Source organism: Engystomops pustulosus, chromosome 3, assembly GCF_040894005.1.
Source record: "Engystomops pustulosus chromosome 3, aEngPut4.maternal, whole genome shotgun sequence".
Lineage (NCBI taxonomy): Eukaryota > Metazoa > Chordata > Amphibia > Anura > Leptodactylidae > Engystomops > Engystomops pustulosus.
Genome location: NC_092413.1, coordinates 193,010,487 through 193,032,654, shown reverse-complemented (window position 1 = coordinate 193,032,654; position 22,168 = coordinate 193,010,487). Strand labels below are relative to the sequence as shown.

Here is a 22,168-nt window from a genome sequence, read left to right as displayed (position 1 = left end):
AGAAGGTAGGCCGGGGATGCCCTGGCCCATAAAATTTACTAGAACATGTTCCTGGATATCTTAACTGTGTTGGACCTCTTGGTTATTCCGGGACCGGATGTTTAAGACTGGCACATGATGCAACTGTCTAAATAGATCCACCCCATTGAGTCTTAGGAACTCTGAAGAACAAAGGCCACTATGATTGGAGACGTTTCTGTATATATATATATATATATATATATATATATATATATATCAACTGTTTAACATTGATTAACCCCTTACCAATCAGGCCTTTTTCCATTTTTTTACTCTCCACCTTCAAAAATCTGTAACTTTTTTATTTTTCCATGTAGAGAGCTGTATGATGACTTATTTTCTCCATAACCAAATGCACTTCACAGTGACGGTATTTAATATTCCATGCCATGTACTGGAAAGTGGGAAAAAAATCCAAATGCAGTGAAATTTGCTAAATTTTCTTGTGGGCTTTCACGGTGCGCCCCAAATGACATGTCTCCTTTATTCCTTGGGTCGGTAGATCACGGCGATAGTAAATTTATATAGGTTTTATTGTGTTTTCATACATTTTTATATGTTGCAAAATGGTGAAAAAGTAGCGCTTTGGACTTTTGGGCAATATTCTCTATCATGGGGTTAAACGCCGGGAATAACTTATTTTATTTTGATAGTTCAGACATTTAGGGGTGCGGCAATACCTAACATGTTTATGATTTTAACTGTTTATTTTTATATCAGTTCTAGGGAAAGGGGGGGGGGGTATTTGAATTTTTAGATTTTTTTTATTCATTTATTTTTTTCATTATTTTTCCATATTTCATATTTCATTGCTTGTGACTTTTGAGGTGTGGACAATTCTGCTGTTTTCTTGCTTCTATACCATATGTTTAGAGGGAATTTCAATCATTGTATACTAGGGCAGTGCCTTAAAATGATTTTTCAGCAAAAATTTGGAAAATGGAATTTTCTTTGAAATGAAGAATTTTCAGAAAAAAAGCATTACTATTTCTGGAAAATTCACAAATCATCATGTGCCACTCATAATACTGATAATTTTGTAATGAAAAAGAGGAACATCTGAGTCCCCTCAGGCTCGCAAGTTCCATAGGCACTGAAGATGTTAATCAAGCAGGTTGATGGCAGAAGACCGTATTCATTTCATTTCTATTAATAAAGTAGAATGAGTATAGAAAATTTGGCAGGGGTCCCTATCTTCTGATTGTTTCCCGTAATTTTATGTCACTGCCTAAAAGGCAATGAAAGCTTTTCCATGTTATTCTTCGTTCCTCACCTTGCAGAACAGAGGCGCTTGCATTGACCTCCTTTATTCTACATTTTGGAAATATTGAAATAAGTTAGAAATTCTTCTAAGAAACCACAACTGCAGCAAGGAGCAGGGATTCATTATGTTAACTTATGTAATTGGGTTATATTTCAGAAGTAACAAACTGTATAGTCTTTGTTTACAATGAGGGTATTAGTGCAATTTTCTCCATCCCCTCCTAAACTTAGTGTGAAGTAAAGTGTCACCTGTTTTCTATGAACAGAAGGACAGAATCATTGGATGGGATGTATCAGGGTTTGTGCAAAAGTTTTCTGGTATAAAAGCCCTAAAATAGGCACCATTCGAGCATACAGCAAGGAATTTCCCCCTTACTCTACCCTCCATGGTAAGTTGGCAAGGAGGACTACCAGGAAGAGATTGGACCTGGGGTAGAACTTACTAAAGCACAACTGGATTTATCAGGAGGAAGGAGCTTGGCTACAGATCATACGCCGGCTCACCATGTGATAAAGTAGGTAGTTGCCTTGGCCATGAGCACAGGATGAGCTTATCCTATGTCAAGTTTACAGGGAAGGACGTGGAGTGGGTTGCGGTGGTAATGGGGCTCCCAAAGAGTATTTATTTACATGTAGATTTAAGAACTTGAAACACAGTTTTAATATATAAAAGTTATGTGTGGTTCTTCTGACTTTTTGGGAGGGTTTCCATTATTTTGGAATCAATTTCTTTTCAGCTCCATGTCCCAAAGACGCGGTGCACTAGTTGTGTCTTACACCTCCACAGGGGCGTAACTTGAGGGGGTGCAGAGGGTGCGGTCGCAACCAGGCCCAAGTGGCTTAGGGGCCCATAAAGTGTCACTTTCCCAGAAGACTGGTACTATAAACAATACATCAAAGTTGGGGGCCTAGCACGGACTTTGCACTGGGGCCCATCAGCTTCAAGTTACGCCACTGCACCTCTGTTTGGGATGGAAGTGTAAGTTGGCACAGAATGGAGGACAGTCAGGTGCCTGTTGTCCCACCTGTTCTCACCGACTGGCCATGGGAGTCCACTGGAGAAATTTGCTCCACGGGAATCGGGAGCCAGAACACGTTAACTTCAGCCCAGCTGCTACGTGTAGATTAGGCTATTACTATTAGAAACCATTTCAACATAAAATAAAGTAAAAGATCTTGGAAACTATAAAACTATCTCAAAGTGTTTCAGAAAGTTAAAGAATATTCATTATACAATAAAGATCTCTGACACCAATGAAATGTAATTTCCCCCCAGTCCTATCCGGGGAATAGAAGACGCATTGGCTGATTGTTTGGGGACAGATATTTATTAGGTGAATATCTACACATGAGTTCTTGCAGCCGCCAACAATTATCCTTTGCTCTGTCCTACAAGTATCTCCTCACCAGGGGCCTACACTTAATCTTATTGTCTTTTCCCGATGGGGCAAACAGTTAAACCTGTCCGCTCTTATTTCTGAATTTCAGTCTGTAACCTCAGTGTCAATTGAATATTGATTTTTTAATACGTTTTCTAAGTACCTGGCACCGTGCCACCGCAGTGGAGTAGGTGAGGGCTACATGTCTGATCAAAGCCACAGATCAGCGTAACCAGATTAACAAATCACCACCGTTATGACAGGAATGGTCAGAGGATACAGACATTAATCAGAGCATCAACGTCTTTAAAGGCATATAGCGCACCAGAAACGGGAAGATAGGAGGAACAGATATCCTGGCAAAGAACAAAGGGAAAAAATTCTGTATACTAGAGGTCTTGCAGCACTCGGGGAATGTAGAAATGCAGTGTTTTTGGTTTGTATTTGGAGGGGTTACCATACCATATATTCATGTATTTATTGTATTTTTTACTATAAAACACAATAGGGGACATGTATTAATCTGTCTGGTACAGAATTCTGGAGTAATTTGCTTGCACCTTGTGCCACATTTATTAAGGGTTTTAGACTATAGGCAGTTTTTAAAAAAAACTTGTTTATTAAGCCACTCCCCTTTTTATAGACCACACCCCTGTCTAAGACCCTGGATTAATGTGGGACAGAGAGTTTTTTTGTGCAAACAGTATAAAGCCATATTTTATCATAGATTTCAGGTATTACAATAGGATACCAAGACCATCTCTGACTGAGTTGGACTGGAAAACGCTAAATTTATATGATTTCTTGAGGATATTATAATTCTTTATTCATCCTGTACATGCAGCTCATTATAGAGCAGGAGATTGTAAGCAGATGCTGCCAAAAAAAAATCTTGTAAAACCCCTGTAGGAATCTGTGATAATGACAGGGAAAACACTATATAGAAAATCTACCACCAGGATGAAGGACTGTACAACAAGCACTGACATACGGGTGTGCACCCCCTTTGCAAGGATCTGCTCTTTAAGCTTCTTATGCCCTGGATTTTACAAAAAAAAAGACTTTTAAAATGATGCAAATGAGCCTGAGGGGCTCCAGGCTTCTTAGACGTTAATGGAGCCTGGAACCCCTCAGGCTTATTTGCATCATTTTTAAAACCTTTTTTTCTTAAAAACCAGGGCATAGAGAGCTTGAAGAAGAACAGATCCTGTCGGAGGGGGTGCACACCAGTATGTCAGTGTGTTTGGTTTGTAATACTTCGTCCTGGTGGTAGATGCCCTTTAAGGACAAAATGCTAATTAGCTTCCTGTAGCTACACAACTTATAGTAGTTGTGTTATTTTTGCTTCTAACATGTAAAATGAAAAACTTACATTTGGTGACTACTCCTTCCAGCCGTATAATGTTCGGATGATCAAATTGACCCATAATGCTGGCTTCTCCCAGAAAGTCTCTCCTCTGCTTTTCAGCATAGCCCACCTTTAGACTCTTGATAGCCACACAAATTTCCCTTTTGCTGGGCAGCTTCAGGCGTCCACTACACACTTCCCCAAACTCCCCTGTGAAGAAACAAATTGAAAAAATGTCTTAAAATGATGCACAGTATTAGGGTTGTCATCACTTGTACATGAACATATTCTGTAATTACACTGCATTCTTTAAGGTTTTGTTCTTCATACAGGCAGTCCCCGGGCTATGTACAAGATAGGGTCCGGAGGTTTGTTCTTAAGTTGAATTTCTATGTAAGTCGAAACTGTATATTTTATAATTGTAGTTCCAGACCAAGAAAATTTTGGCCCCAGTGACAATTGGAATTTAAACTTTTTTGCTGTAATGGGACCAAGGGTTATCAATAAAGCTTCATTACAGACACCTTACAGCTGATCATTGCAGTCTGGGACTATTGTAACATCCAGAGACTTCACCAGAGGTCAGAGGGGTCTGTCTGTAACTATGGGTTGTCTGTAAGTCGGGTGTCCTTAAGTAGGGGACCGCCTGTACTTCTAAATCTAAGTCTATGGCAGTGTTCACATTCTAGCAGATGAGCTGTTATTATACTGAATCTTTTCAGAACACTTGTCTTTTATGGATAATATAAGTGGGGTCACTCATGTAACAAGACTGCTATAAGGTATCAGTCCAGTCCTTTGCCACCTGCTTGTAAGAGGTGACTGAGAGAAGTCTTCTGTATCACAAGCAGGAGGCAGGGGAAAAACTCCATCACCCAAGGGGACACTATAAGGGTCAGAAGTTCTATTTAATGTGGCTCTCATCAGATGGGACATATGCAGTTTTATGAAAATCTATCTTTTCAAACTAAAGCCATGATGGGAAATTAAGGCTACGTAAGAGGAAGCACATACATCACAAAAGTGAACCAAGAGTGCAGAGGATCCATACCTGCCACATTAAAGGGAATATATCAGCAATTTTGTACCATTCAAAGCTGTAGACTTTGGTTGGTATTGGTTTTATGATTTGTATAAATCTACCTTTGAGTGTGTGTTGAAATGCATTTATATTCTAGGATTATAGCTGGACTTGTAACACTGTGCTTCACTGGTGTGTGAGATCTATTCACTAAACATTGCACAGGTCCTTCTCTCTGAGTAACTGTTGAAATATTCAAACATAAGCCTGATACAGCAGTGACTAAGAGCAGAGGAGAGGGACTGTGCAGCAGTACTTAAGGAGAGCTCTCACACCAGGTCACCACAGTCCAGCTACAATCATGGCTTATAAATGCATTTTTACCGGCCTTGCTGCTACGTACACAAAGATTACATAGTTCTCCAGGGACAATACCTAATGATGCAACTTTGTATAATCATAACTGCTGACAGATTCCCTTTAAAAGGAACAGGTATAGTAAACTATTCTTTAAACTCTACCACCAGGATGAAGGATTGCTCTTCTTTATGCCGTAGTCACTCTAGGCTTCATAGCTGGAGCCCCTGAGGTTTATTTGCATAATTTGAAAGCCTTTTTTAGTAAAAACAAGGGCATAGGAAGAAGAGCAGATCCTGCCAGAGGGGGCACGCACCAGTATGTCATTGTGCTTGGTTTACAATCCTTCATCCTGGTGGTAGATGTCCTTTATGGATAATGTTTGCTTACTATCTAGTCAAGGCAAGTAGCTAAAGTTCTGTCTTTATCTAGAAGTAATGTATATAACATAAATCTTCGGTCTGCCCTCCCACATAGTCAGATCACTAGCAGGCAAACACTTCAAGCACTGAAGCAAACAGTGGGCACTTTGGGCAAGAACCTTCTCTAATGCACAAACAATCTCCTGGTCACACAAGTCAAAATCCTGCAGAAATCCATCTTTTTTCTCTTAAAACGCTGCGCACTAGTGTGTGGACCTGTCTATATTAGAGTTCAAGAGGGCAAGTTTCCTGCTTTTAGCTTTCCAATATAGAATTTAGAATGTGAACCATTCAAATGTTATTAAGGAGCTTTTAGTATCAAAGTCACGGAGTTGGGACTTGTTCTTTTCCCACTTCAATGAGAAGAAACATCTTGGTAGAGAATGGGTAATGGACAGAGCAGCATTAATCAGGACTGTACTCTCTACAAAGGTACTTCACATCCTTCTATGGGAAGGAGAAGCTAATGTGATTGGGGATGTAGCTGATCAAAAGCCCACTCCGAGGAGGAGAAAGCTTCTAATCTAGAGGATCTATAATGGAAAAAGGGGATTTGGAGATCACAAATGTTGTGTGTAAAAATACTATTAAGGGTTGAAAGACTACTAGGCACAATATATACTAGAAAGATATGATATAGACATATAATATAGAGATAGATATTGTAGATAGATAGGATGCATATAGATAGATAGATAGATAGATAGATAGATAGATAGATAGATAGACAGACAGACAGACACTGGAATGAGGGTGCCTGAGAAAGATAGTCGATGGAATGAGAGTGCCCGAGACAGGCAGTCACTGGAATCAGAGTGCCCGAGACAGGCAGTCACTGGAATCAGAGTGCCCGAGACAAGCAGTCACTGGAATCAGAGTGCCCGAGACAGGCAGTCACTGGAATCAGAGTGCCCGAGACAGGCAGTCACTGGAATAAGAGTGCCCGAGACAGACAGTCACTGAAATAAGAGTGCCCGAGACAGAAAGTGTCAGTGATGATCTGAGACAGTCTATAGATACATATCAATATTTTTTGTTAACCCATTCTATTTTGTTACAGCTAACAGTAGTTATTTACTATTCAGGGCAATGCCGGGAGCTACAGCTAGTAGATTATAAATAGAAACATAAATGCTGTAGATAAGTACCTACATTATACATAGATACTGTTGATTGGCACATTGATTATGCATAGACAGATGGGTAGGTATTTAAAGAAATTATTTATATAGATAAATATTATATCAATAGCTTAACGAAGATAACTAGATAGATAGTTTTTCATTTGTCACGCTATAGTAAGAAAAATACTGTAGATGCATACCTCCTATTATGGATTTAGTTATTAGGTAAAATATGTACAAACAATTATAAAGACAAATCATGGATTTCTAGATTCTGTAGATGTCTTAGATTAATATATACACAAAAGGTTATATAAATAGATGGTAGATGTAGACAATGTTTAGATACACATATCAAGCATAGATAGATATGAGATAGATAGATAGATAGATAGATAGAGAGATAGAGAGATAGAGAGAGAGATAGATAGATAGATAGATAGATAGATATGAGATAGATAGATAGAATATTAATTTATTCTGAATGAGAATTGCAGTTGATATCAGCTTTTATATAAGGAGGGCCTATGTATTATGCTCAGTGTCCTTTGTTAGGTGATAAGATTGATGACTGTGCAGCTCTCACATTTCAGCATTTATCATTAGGTGTCACATAAGTCATGCACTTACCTGCACCTATCACCCGCTCTATACGGATATTGGCGACATCAATCTCTTTAGCAAAGTCGCGTACGGCCTGGTTGGGATCCTCATATGTGTGTGGGTGGATATAGGTTCTACTCCCAGGCAGCTTCACTAGCAACACAAAAACATATAGGTTATACGAAACCTCCACTCCCTCCTTCTTTATAGGCAGAAGAACACCTGGACAGTACCTTCACTTCAATACATTGTGGTGATCAGTCATTTGTAAAACTACCCTCAATATATATTCTAAGGCATCACAAATATTGTTACAATATCAAGTTGATATTAAAATCTTTGCGGAAGGACCATGACTGGACCAATATATCAACAGAAGACATAGGACGGGAGAAGGAAGGTGCATTGGTTGGGTTGTGGGTCTGGTATAATAGGCCTCCATTGAGGTGTCGGAGCTCGGCCTCTTTCATCCACACTGGGCATTAATGCAAGCAATCCAATTACTCTTGTGACAAAGATGCACATCCCACATCTGCTCCAACCCTGGTCTTATCTAACCGAGCACATGAGCGTCATGCTCAGCAAGGGACAAGGAGGGAATAAACTTGGTTCATTTCGGCCTCCAAATGTCGTCACGTGTGGATCATGAAATATCTTTTGAAACCAAAACCGGTTCCGCTTTCTTGACGTTTCGCACGTGATGCACAGTATGGTGCTGGAAATGTATTATCTGTCCCAGGCAATTTCCAAAATAAAAAAAAAAGGAAAAAACTGATGTGCAGGTCCCTTCTAGAAAAGAGATAAGGCTTCCTTTTCTTCTAACAGTTACATTGAGCGAAAAGACTTGCGTAGAAATGTGCAAAACGGACAAAATTATATCCAGTTCTAAATCATCTTTTTCCAATTTAAATTGAATTTCACGCCCAAGTCGATCTCATTAAGAGTCTACAAATCGCATTAAACGAAGAAACCCATGGTCGAAAATAAAGTGTTACGAATGTATCAAAAAATCATAACAAAACAGCAAGTAATAATAATAATAATAATAATAATAATAATAATAATAATAATAATTTAGAAGTTATGAGGCCAATTCAGGTTAAAGTCTAAACTCAAAAATCTGTAAAATCCGTGAAAGGAGCGTTCCCAACCATGGCAGAGGAACTTCAAGAGATGGACCTCAAACTCTGCTTCCCCATGAATTACCATGTTTATTGTATCCAAGTGGTAAAATCTTTATTGCTAGATTGTAATAATATTATAACAGATACAACAATAAAAATAATAATAATATAATATTAAACAAATGTGGAGTCATCATGAACAAAATAAAGTGTATTCATCCTATATACAGGGAGCATCATTTATTGTAGAACGTGTATATGACAATTTATGGAGGGCACTTGAGACTCGTTTGGCTTGTGGTAATGTATCCATGTTAACAACATATATTTATGGTCCGTTTTTGTAGCATAGGTCAGTTTTGGATACTTATGTCAAAAGCAGAATTTATGATTTTATCTTAGAAACGGCCTTGGTGTATGTGATCTGTCCCTGGGAGCAGCGGCACTCCATGATTTGAGGATTGGGTGGAGTTATTTGGACTCTAATATCTGACTAAGTATTGGGCACAAACCAAAATTGTTAAAAGTGAACAAAATAGATCCATGGTCAGGGCTTAGACATTCATTATTACCATGAATAGTATGAAAGGATACAAAAACCTTCCAAAAAAAAGCTGCAAAAGATGGGGAAAAATAGGTTTTTTTTTTTACTGCAAAATGGTAGGTTTAAAAACTTTGCTTTACTATGCATGATACTTTTTTAATGACTTTTTGTTAGTATTTCTGCCTTCTCATTAATTCTTTGATTTCAGACAATGAAATCTGTTAAAAAAAAACATGGAAAAATGATTTGGTGTTGATTCAGGGTGTAGTAACCATATGTGATTTATAAATGACTTGGAATTCTTATTTCCTACCTAACGAATATTCTCCTGCCCCTTTCTGTTCCATTGTATGACTTGTATAAACAAAAGTCTCTGAAGTTCATGCGTCACCCATTGTCATTTCAGTAATCTATAAGGAGCATGTAGAAGATGTTGATGGTTATGTGCTCCTGTTTGAGACCCCTTTATCTGTTATATGCTTCTTACATTACTGTGCCTGTAAGAAGTCACAAGGGTCCAAGTCCAGGCATCTGTTCATAAGTGTGAATGGGGTTGACGCTGCAATACCAGACACAACCATTGGACAGGTGTGGCACTGTTTCCAGAAGAACAAAGGCATATTTTTCTAATCCTAGACAACCCCCTTAAAGTTGACTTTTTACCATCTCCTCCAACTTCTTTCATTCTTTAATGTTGCCTCAATAATTCCAATGCAGTTGAATTGTTTTCTCTATCCTCACTGTTAGCAGGGAATTAGTATTGTTAATTCTGGCAGTCGGGTGGTCCAGGGTTAACGCAGAAAGTCTGGGGATTCTGGAAAACCCTAGTGGGTCAGAGCAGAGGTGCTAAAAATAAAAGAACATATACTCACCCCCTTTCCGACTCCCAAGCTGCTCTGTTACTTCTGGTTACACCAGGGGACACACCTCAATCCATTGGTTGCCCCTTGGTCAGTTAAGGTCTTGTAGGGAGAGGATGCCTCTCATTGGCTAAAGTGGATTCCGTAGCCCCCCAGAATATCTGGTTGGGTGCAGGAACAAAACATTAATGTTCCAGAGGGATGTGTGAACAATTAGTTGGAGGAGGGTAAGTACAATATATATTTTTGACACTGTTGCCCTTTCTTAGCCAATTTCAGTGAATTGGGATCTAGTAGGTGTCACATATGCTTAGGATTTTCCTTCAATGTTGGTTAAAGACTTAAGTATTGCACAGCTCCACATTTTTACAACTTATGTATCCACCATTACATTTCGTTTTACTGGACTAGGGTTAGTTTAAAGACCTGCCATTAAAATCCATCATGATAAACCAGAGACACTTACTCATAGATCCAGGCACCGTGACTGTGACTGTAATCTTCTTATATTTATTATCTATGATATTGTTCCTTCTAAAAGCAAGTTTTAAAATTATGCTAATGAACCTGGAGGGCTCCAGGGGGTATTACCAGAGCCCTTCTGTGTTCTGGCTTCACAGGCTGTTACACTGTCTCCCCTACCTCAGCCACTCCCTCTCTCTCCACCTGATTTAATCTCACTGCAGCATGGGAAGCTTCATCATACAACGAGAGGGGGAAGTGCTCCTGCACACCGTAACAGCTCGTGAAGCTGTGATTTATCACCATGTCTGACTTACTTTCTACTGCAACATATGTAACTATGAATTGATGCTTTAAATCCTTATTTATTATTGAAGTTGCCATGTTTTGTTGTAGTGTTCGTGCTGTAATTTCACAGGTGGTTACACTGTCTCACTCTCCCCATTGCTTCCTCAACTTCAGCACAGTGTAACATCCTGTGAAGCTACAGTACAGAGGGGCTTTGGTGACACCCCCAAGGAGCCCTTATGACTTATTGGCATAATATTAAAAATTGATTTCAGAAGGAAAGAGGCCATGGATAACAACTATAAGAAGATGACCACAGTCCCGGTGCCTGGATCTATGAGTAAGTGTCCCTGGTTTATCATGATGGATTTTGATAGTAGATTTCCTTTAGGAACAATCCTGTTTGCTTTTACCGTTCGCCATAGGATTTAATAGGGTAAAGTGCTGTGTACACTTGCGGTTTATAATGAATCCTTCACAACAAGAAAAATAGGGATAAAGAGGCCTCAGGGGGCTCCCCATTACCTTCCAACAATATGTATGGAGGCAAGTCCTACACCCCGTCCAACCCCAGACCATAATGCAATAACAGACTACACCAGTCCTGGCTCTTTGACCTTGTATTTTAATGTCATTCACAATTACTGTACAACATCAGGAACATACAATTCATACAACAATATTTTGTATCCAAATGACTTTTTTTTTTTTTTTTTAATTCAATGGATCCGACCAGAACAAGCAAACGTCATCGACATGTAATCAAAGGACAAGTACAGAAAAATACATTCATGGTCCCTGTATCCGATATTCTACATCAATATTCTATGTAAATTCATAGAAATGTTATTACAAATCCATAATGGTAATGGATACATTAGCTATTTACATATGAAATCTTAGAAATACACATGAATAATAAAAAATAGTTTTTACATTAAATTAAAAAAAAAAAAAAAATACCGGGAAGACTTTCCACAAGCTGGTGACGTTACAGACGAGGTAAACGTTTCACTACGGCACACGTGAATATACAACAGGGTCAAGTGTCGATGACACCTATGGGCTACCGTACAGTATCTACAATGGCTGATGTCCAAAAATTTTGCAAGATTTTATACACAGTTTATAGAACTTTTTCACAGTCCACAGCACCGCCTCTATCCGTGGTAATGAGAAGGAAAAAAAAAATATGCCTACTATATTTTATATTTCGGAAACTCGTTTTGCTATAGCTCACAAGGAAAGCTCTCGACACGTAGCAAGTCCCAAGATATGGAAGAATTTGACCTAATGCATCGTGGAACCTAAAACACTGTCCCAACATTACATCTCTACAGCACAACGGAGAGCACTGGCCAAGAGTCCTTACAGTCCTTGAATACAACACCCCTTTGTAGTTATGACACCTCCCACAAGGGGGCAGAGTTTATTTAGAGTGACCAAGTAGAATCAGTGAAGACCCAGCTCTTACCTCTTCCGTGTTGGAAGTGCATCTTGTCTTCATCTGGGTCTTGCTTTGCTTTGATGTAACCACAGTGCCTGGAAAATACAGAAAAAAATAGGTTTTTACACGTTTTTTTGATACGGTATAGTTTGAAGAGTGGACAATGTTTAAGGTCAGATTTGGCCTATGAGACCACAACATATAGCCGAACTGCCGGCCGAACAGCCAATTTGGCAAATTGATACCTCTAGCAACTAGCTATAGCTATGATTGGCCAGGCTAGTTGTTGGGGGCGTCAATTTGTCGGATTTGCCGTTTGGCTGCCATTCCTGCTATATGTCTGACTCACACAGGGTGAAAACTGGTGCACTCATCTATATTCATAATGTCCATTGCCTTATAAAGAATGGCTGGCCCATTATACAATCTCTTATGCCTCTTGTGTCACCCCCTCATCCTCATAGACTGTAAGCTCTTGTGTCACCCCCTCCTCCTCATAGACTGTAAGCTCTTGTGTCACCCCCTCCTCCTCATAGACTGTAAGCTCTTGTGTCACCCCCTCATCCTCATAGACTGTAAGCTATTTTGTCACCCCCTCATCCTCATACACTGTAAGCTCTTGTGTTACCCCCTCATCCTCATACACTGTAAGCTCTTGTGTCACCCCTCCTCCTCATAGACTGTAAGCTCTTGTGTCACCCCCTCATCCTCATAGACTGTAAGCTCTTGTGTCACCCCCTCATCCTCATACACTGTAAGCTCTTGTGTTACCCCCTCATCCTCATACACTGTAAGCTCTTGTGTCACCCCTCATCCTCATAGACTGTAAGCTCCTGTGTCACCCCCTCATCCTCATAGACTGTAAGCTCTTGTGTCACCCCCTTATCCTCATAGACTGTAAGCTCTTGTGTCACCCCTTCATCCTCATAGACTGTAATCTCTTCTGTCACCCCTTCATCCTCATAGACTGTAATCTCTTCTGTCACCCCTTCATCCTCATAGACTGTAAGATCTTGTGTCCACCCCCTCATCCTCATAGACTGTAAGCTCTTGTGTTACTCCCTCATCCTTATAGACTGTAAGCTCTTGTGTCACCCCCTAATCCTCATAGACTGTAAGCTCTTGTGTCCCCCTCATCCTCATAGACTCTAAGCTCTTGTGTCACCTCCTCATCCTCATAGACTGTAAGCTCTTGTGTCACCCCCTCATCCTCATAGACTGTAAGCTTTTGTGTCACCCCTCATCCTCTTGTGAGCAGAAGCCTCAGTCATAAGGTCTTGGAAGGTAGAGCATGTACACACTGGTCATGGATGTTTAGGATCACATAACCATCCGTCTATGCCCATTTTATGCACAGGAATGGCAGCTGGTGAGGTAAAAGACATTTGTGAACCATGAGGTTTACCTAACATATTAAGAAGGTAGTGTGGCACTCTTAATAAATGAATATTGGTAAGTAATCTAATATCCTGACCCTCACACATTACAAAAAATGTGAAATAAAATGGCCCAACCCTCGAGCATCTGCAAGTAAGAGAATATTTCCATATTACACAAAATATTAAAAAAGTGTAAAAAGTTAAATATAAAAATCTGATAAAGATTTACCAATTACAGAACACGTAAAACAACATCTGTTTGGTCCAAATTTTGGGTTTTTTGTCGATCCAGCAGATAATCCAGCGGATAATTTCAAAGATAGTACTTCATGCTTTAACTGTAGAGCGTAGTCCCATCATAATATCCAACATGTTACAGCTTCAAGATATTAGGTTGGATTCTATAACGGGACTACTGTCTACAATTAAAGGAAACCTACCAATCTATTACCTACCAATCTATCACCGGATCTACCTATTAAGGTAGATCCGGCGGTAGGTGCCTCTAATGTGTGTAAGGATGGCCCTCTTTATCTTTTTAAATTTTTAATTGTGATAATATGCTAATTTCCAAAGAGGCTACTGGGGCGTGGAGTAGCTGGAGCTGAGGCTACACGTTGTGGCTACTCCACGCCCCAGTAGCCTCCTTGATAGTCCTACTAGATATCTTCAGCACGCAGCTACAAGGAGCTGTGGGCACTACTCCGCGAAGCCAACGAGGACAGCGTGGTCTTGGGTACGAAACTGGAGCTATTGCACATGGAGCCGTGCGCTGAAGATATCTGGCTAGGAGGATTAAGGAAGCTACTGGGGCGTGGAGTAGCCGCACCGTGTAGCCTCAGCTCCGGCTACTCCACGTCCCAGTAGCTTCTTTGGTAAATTAGCATATGACCACAATTAAAGATTAAAAAATATAAAGGGGACTAAAGGATTCGCCCTAAAAAGGGCTATCCTTTCATACATTAGAGGCACCTACAACCTGGTCTACCTTAATAGGTAGTAGGTTTTCTTTAAAACATTTAAAATTATCGGGTGATTGTGTCTATTTGCTGGAACGAAAAAAACGTGATGTTTGAAGTACATTTACTTCAGTCCAGGAGGGATCTACAAGCACGGTGTTGAACCAAATGAAACCTTATGGAAAATCCTACAAAGCTTCAGTGAATGGAATGTGCAATCTTTCTCTCATCTTTAGTCATCCAATAAGACACTTTCCCTATATAGACATATGTTATGAAAGACCCCCCTTTAAAATTGATGTGGACTCTCTAAATGTTGTGTAATCTGTGTGCCCTATATAAAGGAATTATTATTATTAGATGATATCTCAGACCACAGCTCATACAGAAGATTTTTGGTTGGTCTCGTGAGCACAAATAAGGAAAATTATGGCTCCATCACTATGAGTCACCAGGTCCACACTTTGGTCGAAACCCATCAGCGAGATATTAATGTGTAATACATTTATAAACCTTTTCCGCATCTCCCAGTTGTTCCATTAAACCCAGCAAAACGTTAAAACAAAGACTTTACTCGGTGTGCGCTTTAATAGCAGGACCTCGGCAAAGTGTGTCCTTATTGTCCCCAGATACCACTAACCAGCGTGACACATACAGTAATACACGGCCTACAATTTTACACCACAGATCGGATTACTCTTAAATGGATATTCTATAGCTGATAAGGTGATAGCAATAAAATCGAGGCCGGTCCCCCCCCCCCTGGGGGTTGGTGTTAACATGCTGGATTTACACAGTGGTAAATCTTCCTCATGCCCCTCTGTGTGTTATGTCAAGAGCTGCAGCAATCTCTTCCCTCCGCACATGGATCGGGCTAATTGTTTCTGAAATGTACACCTCTCCAAATCCCCGTATAATGCAGCATAATTCTGGAGCAGTCTGAGCCCTTCCTAAATTATTCATCCAGTGCTGATATCACACACCCCTTCTGTGTTGGAACTCGAACATTTAAGCCGTGTATCAATTGCCCATTAATCTCATATATTCTTCTCGACTTTTCATCTTTTTTTTTCTTTGCACTTTGCAATCTGCTCTCCTTTTCCTAATCTTCCTTCAAGAGAATACATTAAAACTGAAATTTACAGCCGACCTCAGGGTTGTGCGACCCGTGCCTTCTCCCAGAAGGCATCAGCTGCCGCTTCTTAAGGAGGTGCCGGAGAGGGTCTGGCAATGGAGGCTTTTGACCGATACAAATAATATCAATACTTTATGGAAGGGACTGAATAAATTTAGACCCAAATTGAATCTTACAAAAAATTTTGTGAAGTTTCTCTAAAGCAAATCTTGTTCATCTCTAGTTGGTGGTCACCCTTCAATTGACTTCCCTACTTTGTTGCTTTGCGTTAGTAATTTAATGCCTGGTGGTTAGGTTTCATAGTGGGTATAAATCAAAATTTTACAAAAGTTTGAAAACATTAACAAATATCACTAGTTTCACCCTTTCACTTTAAAAATCATTTACTAACAGAAGTCTATCAGAGATTACTGTTCTAGAACACTATGTGGAATGGAGGGTGCACAGAAGACCTTACATTGCCCTTCCATATTTTTAACAAACTCTATAGGGTTCCTTCTGACGCAGGTGTGAACTGGGTCTTATGGCACAAAATTGCTAAATTTTTGATCTCTAGAAAAAAAGTTAAAGGGGTTTAACCACATATTGAAGCTAGGCCCTTTCCTCGCTGTTCATAGGGGTCTTAGTGATGTGCCTCAGTAGGACCCCTTGTCGTGGCACTCAGCAATCTCAGTCAGCTCCATAGAGATGTATGGAGCAGAACGGTTAATGCGTGGCCTTCTGCTCCATTACTCTCATGGAATGATAAGGGGTCCGAATGAGGTATGTGGGACCCCATTGGACCCCTTGTTTTCGTGATCTGTGGGGCTCTTATCACTGAGACCCCCATCGATCAACAAGTTAGGCCTATCCTGTGGATAGGGCCTAACTTCAATTCGGGGGAAAACCCCTTTAAGTCAATCAATAAGCTACCCATACCCTCAAATGGTCTTATTAAATGCTACTACTAGAGATGAGAGGACCCGATGGTGGGGTTCGTGACTCCCCCGGCCAATCATAGCCATAGCTAGGGGCATCAATTTGCCAGATTGGATGTTCAGCCACCAATCTAACAATATGACCAAATACGAGCACCAAACCCGAGCATCCGCTCCGCTCATCTCTAGCTACAACCCATCATGCAATAAACTAGCTACATACAGCTACACCAAAAAAAGTTGTGGTTTTGGGAAGACAATAATGAATAAACCAGAAAATCACCACATTATTTAGGCAAAAACAAACAACTGAAAAAATAGTCCATGCTAATTTTTTAAAATCTTTTTGTGTGCCAGGGAGCTGCATTTACAAATGGCATTGATGGGTTGTCAACACATGAAATCCCAATGAAATTATATGACGTTCATGGGACGCGTATGGACACTTGGACTATACTACTTATGACATCTTATACAGTATATACAATGTAGATGCAGTAGACCATGATGTATTTCTATGGAGAGGCTACATTGGGCAGTGTAAACATGGTCTATATTTTTGTGCTGGAAACTGATCTACAGAGTTTAGTTGTTTTAGCGCTCAATAACAATATCTACACCCACAGGGGGTCTGAACTATGGGGCACTGAAGACTACTTCTGTGGTTTCTATCCTGCAGGGGTCTATTACGGGGTCTCTCTGCTCACAGCCTATACTCATCTGACCATCACTGTGGGAAATAGGAAGCAGATGATTGCAATCACAAGTGTGTAGCACCCTGCTGCTTCTCTACCCAGAAACCATCTGCAATACGAAGGAAGATAAGACGTATGAAGATGTAGATACGAAGGAAGGAGAAGTCGAGAACAAGAAGTCTGTGTTCAAGAGCATAGAAATGACCAGAGGTCAACAAATCAGCGACATGGGACCATAATAATAAATGTTTATTTGGAAGCCTAATATGTATAGCACCCAATAGCAACCGGTAACCATCCACAGACCAGTCACATAAACAAGTGGCCAAGGTCTTCTTTAAGAATGCACGCTAAAAAAGAGGTTCTCCCAAATGACCACCCATGTATTTTGCAATATGTCCCATAAATCTTGTCCTATCCAATCATCAGCCATCAAATATAAGAATAAACTAAACGTAACGCTTAAAACAAAATGAGGCTGCGATGTGAGTCACCACATAGACTGATCATCTCCCAGTAGGGAGGTATAAAGACTTCCTATTCAAAACCTACTCACCATATGTATGCTCCATCCTGAGCTTTTATTCAGCCATAAGGTTATTACAATAAAACCTTGGATTAATAGAAAGAGTAAAACTTAAAGAGTATTTATGGCCAAGATAAAGGTATAGCATTGTAGGAAATGCGTTCTTCAGCTGGTCAAAAAGGAAGGTCCATCCACATGATTTGTTATAGATGTCTGTGCAACATCCCCCACCGGGGCCTAGCCTTTTCTTCGGAGCCTGGAGGCAGACGGGGCCCAGAATAACTTCTACATGTATTTATTATGTGTTTGTGCCACAACTGTGTTGTTCGACACTTAATGGAGTGTGGTAGTAATTATTTGTTGTTTGAGACATATTGATGTCTAGAACCTGTCGCACAGTGAAGAATGAAAGTGCACCAAGAAAAAAAAGTGCAACTGTGGGCATTTCCAGAAAAAGACCAGATTAATTAAGAGCGTGCAACACTATTAAATAATGTGATGCAAAGTGCACATTAGCCAGGCAAATTGCACAAGGACAGATTGCACCAGTTTTTATGTATCTGGGCCATTGGGACACAGTTACCAAGGGCTTTGCGCCAGTTTTTTTGTCGGACTTTGCACATTCTTTTTAGAGCAAACTGCTTGCACAGGTATTTAAGAAGTGTCCGCACAACATTTATGTCGCACGTGCCCATTTTGTAGGGCAGCTGCACTAGTCTTCATGCGACGCAAATTTCTGCACTAAAGGGGGCGTTCCGTTGCTCAGTCGGACCATGCGCCAGATTGTATACTGTATGTTAAGGGAGCACCAAAAAAAAGTCCAGTCCAGAGGGCGCCAGATTCATGAAGAACGTGCACCAGAAATCATGAATCTGGCGCCCCCCGGAATTATCCACAGGCAAACTGCACATAGCGCAGACTGCGCTGTTCTTAGTAAATCTATCTTCTTCCCATGTACTGCCGCCGGCCGCAAATTTGCTGCCAAATATTCATCCCCACAGACGGCCGTCTAAATGTACCCTTAGGGTGATGCCACACATGGTGTTTTTAGTCCATTTTAAAGCATGTGTTTTCAGTCCATTTAAAAACGAATGCGTTTTTAAAAAGGATACGTTTTTGAAAAATGCATCCGTTTTTGACAGTTTTTGTCACTTTTCCCCAATTATCTTGATAGATAAACAGTAATCTAATCAGCCAAACGATGGTAAGCAGTCAAAAATGTTTGCGTTTATAAAACGCAGGCGTTTTAAACGGACTGAAAATGTATGCTTAAAGACGGACCAAAAACGCCATGTGTGGCATCACCCTTAGGCAGAGTGGGTAGGAGCTACTCCTAAGAGCAGATGGATTTAGACCTAAAAGCTTGCATTCAGAATTTAGCAAAACAGTTGTTTCTAGTTCTTGAGTTCTAGCGTTTAGGTCTAAATGCATGTGAGTTTGGGAGTTCCTCTACTCTGCTCAGTTTCTAAACTCAAATCAAATGCGGTGTGTGAATCTGACCTTCATTTCTTTAAATAGACCTAATTATAAATGTGTTATTTCACCTAAGGCTGATGCCACACATGGCGTTTTGAACCCGTTTTGAATTCATTTTTGGCCCGTTTTTAAACAAAACGGATTCAAAACGTGTTCAAAACGCCATGTGTGGCATCACCCTAAGCCTCCACTTAATCGAAAATTGACAAACAAGAGCCATGATGTTGAATAAAGCTTGTGCAGCCCTTCATTGTATGGAAACAGAAGATGTCCAGTTGTATGTTCAACCCCACGGAGGTGCCAAATGTAGCTTCAAAGAATAGCTGGAACAATCTAATATCTACAAGAGTCACACAAATCTTGTTTTGATCCATGAAAAGCTATTCCCTACTGTTTTCTCTTTCAGGACTAGTTTGTTTACATCTTCAGAAGATATAACTTACTTCTCATCTATAAAATAGCGATAGGAGTCTCGGCAGTGGATGAATGGTAGCTGCGCCGCTAACAGTCACATATAAATGTCACCATCCCGCTTTATTATCTCCAGGAATGACGCCGATACCGTCTCGTTGTGAGCTCGGCAATAATAATAGCTTTGCCTCGCACTATAAATTCTGTGTGGAAACACGCGGCTTCTCTCTGATGCCAATCAATGGCCATCATACTAGGCTGGCGATGGTGGAGGTGTGAAGGATACCAGCTGGGGCACTTTTATTAGCATACGCCTCATCATATCTGCATAGTAGTGTGTCTGCTGCAGCAGCAGGACAGCGGAGTAGGTGTTAATCAGTTTCCACCACCCATTAATGAGTCTCATCTCTACAGGGAAATTGATTTTCTTTTGGCTTTGCTTCTTCGGAAAGACAGATCCGCTCGCCATTAGATTGGACTCTTCATAATGCGGAGCTCATTAAATAAGAACATGTGCCCATGACACTTCCTTTTAGAAAACACTGTAGACCCCAGGCCATGTTTGGCTGTCTTGCATCATCGTTTCCGAGTAGGGATCAGGTGCAAGCACTCGATGAAGTGGAGCATCTCAAGGGCACTTAGTCCATGGAGTTGACACACTTGTGACTTGCTGTCTTTGACTGTACAGGCAGACATTGGAGATGTACTCCATATGCCTCCAAGGGATATAATGAGCAAGTCGTAGCATGTCCTGCCTCTCCTTACACCTACAGTAACGCACATCCCTTCCCAGAACATCATATCATATCCAGAGTTTATTTCTAATGTGCACATCCTCCTCGCAAGTCTAAAATATTATCTCCTTCAACTTATCTAATAGTGTTATTCAATGTATATGATGTTATTTGCATTCTTCAAAATGATGCTGAAATTAATGAATCTTGTAATATAGAAAGTCAAGGTCATTTATGGAATTTCAAGGCCATGAGGCGAGATATTCAGGGACCAAGTGTGAGGACATGGAGGCCTGGAAGTGGATTCGGAGATGGGACCGCTCTCTCTGCCCCAAGAATATCTGGTTTAGGGATCCTTATAAATGATTGCCTTTGCAGGTTTCTGTCAATGCCTTTGTCCCTCGGTGCCTGTTGTGTTGGCTGCCTCTTCCTAATATGATGTAAGATCAGTTCTGAGAATCACTTGTGTTGTTTTCATTCCTTGCCTCACTGCAACATTTCTTCCCCCTATTATGGTTACCCTGTATATCTTATTCTAATCGTATGACATAATTCTGCTTATCCCCCCATAAACACTGTGTGTATTATTCCTGTACTGTGACATCACTGTGTGTATTATCCCTGTACTGTGACATCACTGTGTGTATTATACCTGCACTGTGACATCACTGTGTGTATTATCCCTGCACTGTGACATCACTGTGTGTATTGTCCCTGTACTGTGACATCACTGTGTATATTATCCCTGCACTGTGACATCACTGTGTGTATTATCCCTGTACTTTGCCTTTTCTGCTTGTATTATCTTTGTACGGTGACATCACTATATGTATTATCCCTGTGCAGTGACATCACTGTGTTTATTATCTCTGTACTGTGACATCACTTTGTGTATTATCCCTGTACTGTGACATCACTGTGTGTATCATCCTGTACTGTGACATCACTGTGTGTATTATCTCTGTACTGTGACATCACCGTGTGTATTATCTCTGCACAGTGACATCACTGTGTGTATTATCCCTGTACTGTGACATCACTGTGTGTATTATCCCTTTACTGTGACATCACTGTGTGTATTATCCCTGTACTGTGACATCACTGTGTGTATTATCCCTGTACTGTGACATCACTGGGTATATCATTATCCCTGTACTGTGACTTCTTTTTATGTATTGCCCCGGTGTTGTGACCTCACAGCACAAAAAAAAATGACTAATATTATTCTACTACTATGACATCACTGCACAATTGTGTATAATTATAAAAGCTATTATATATTATAGTAATAGATGAGCTTCCCCTGTGCCCTGTACAATGTCCGCTAGTAGAAGAGTCATGTCCTCTCCCTATCCATTCCTCTTGCTGCTTCTGTGCTTTGGGCAGAGGTTTGGGTGATATCTGTGCAGTGTATTAAGAATTGATGTAATCACATTATTATACAGGACATAATTCACATTCGGAATAACAGTTACTGGGTGAGAATCCTCCTAAATTATAAGGACGTGAATATACGTTCCGCTCTATGCCGTCCTCTGTTTTATAACTAATACCTAAAACTAATCAAACGCACGTTCATTGTCTTTGGTTGGATTTTGACAAATTGAAATATAATTTAGTTGGGGTAAAAAGACAGATAAGTCAGAGCGGAGTCTGTGGATGGATCCCTGCAG

General features: G+C 40.3%; 1 protein-coding gene across 2 annotated transcripts in view; it reads right to left on the bottom strand.

Moving 5' to 3' along the window:
- The window catches only part of LOC140122519 (ephrin type-A receptor 3-like), a 156,352-nt gene that overhangs the window by 30,671 nt on the left and 103,513 nt on the right, over positions 1-22,168 (bottom strand). For both annotated transcript variants that reach the window (XM_072143470.1, XM_072143472.1), the window contains 3 exons: positions 12,291-12,358; positions 7,566-7,691; positions 4,036-4,221 (listed from right to left, as the gene is read on the bottom strand). In XM_072143470.1, the coding sequence (XP_071999571.1) occupies positions 4,036-4,221; positions 7,566-7,691; positions 12,291-12,358 (380 nt within the window). The remainder of the gene's footprint in view (positions 1-4,035; positions 4,222-7,565; positions 7,692-12,290; positions 12,359-22,168) is intronic.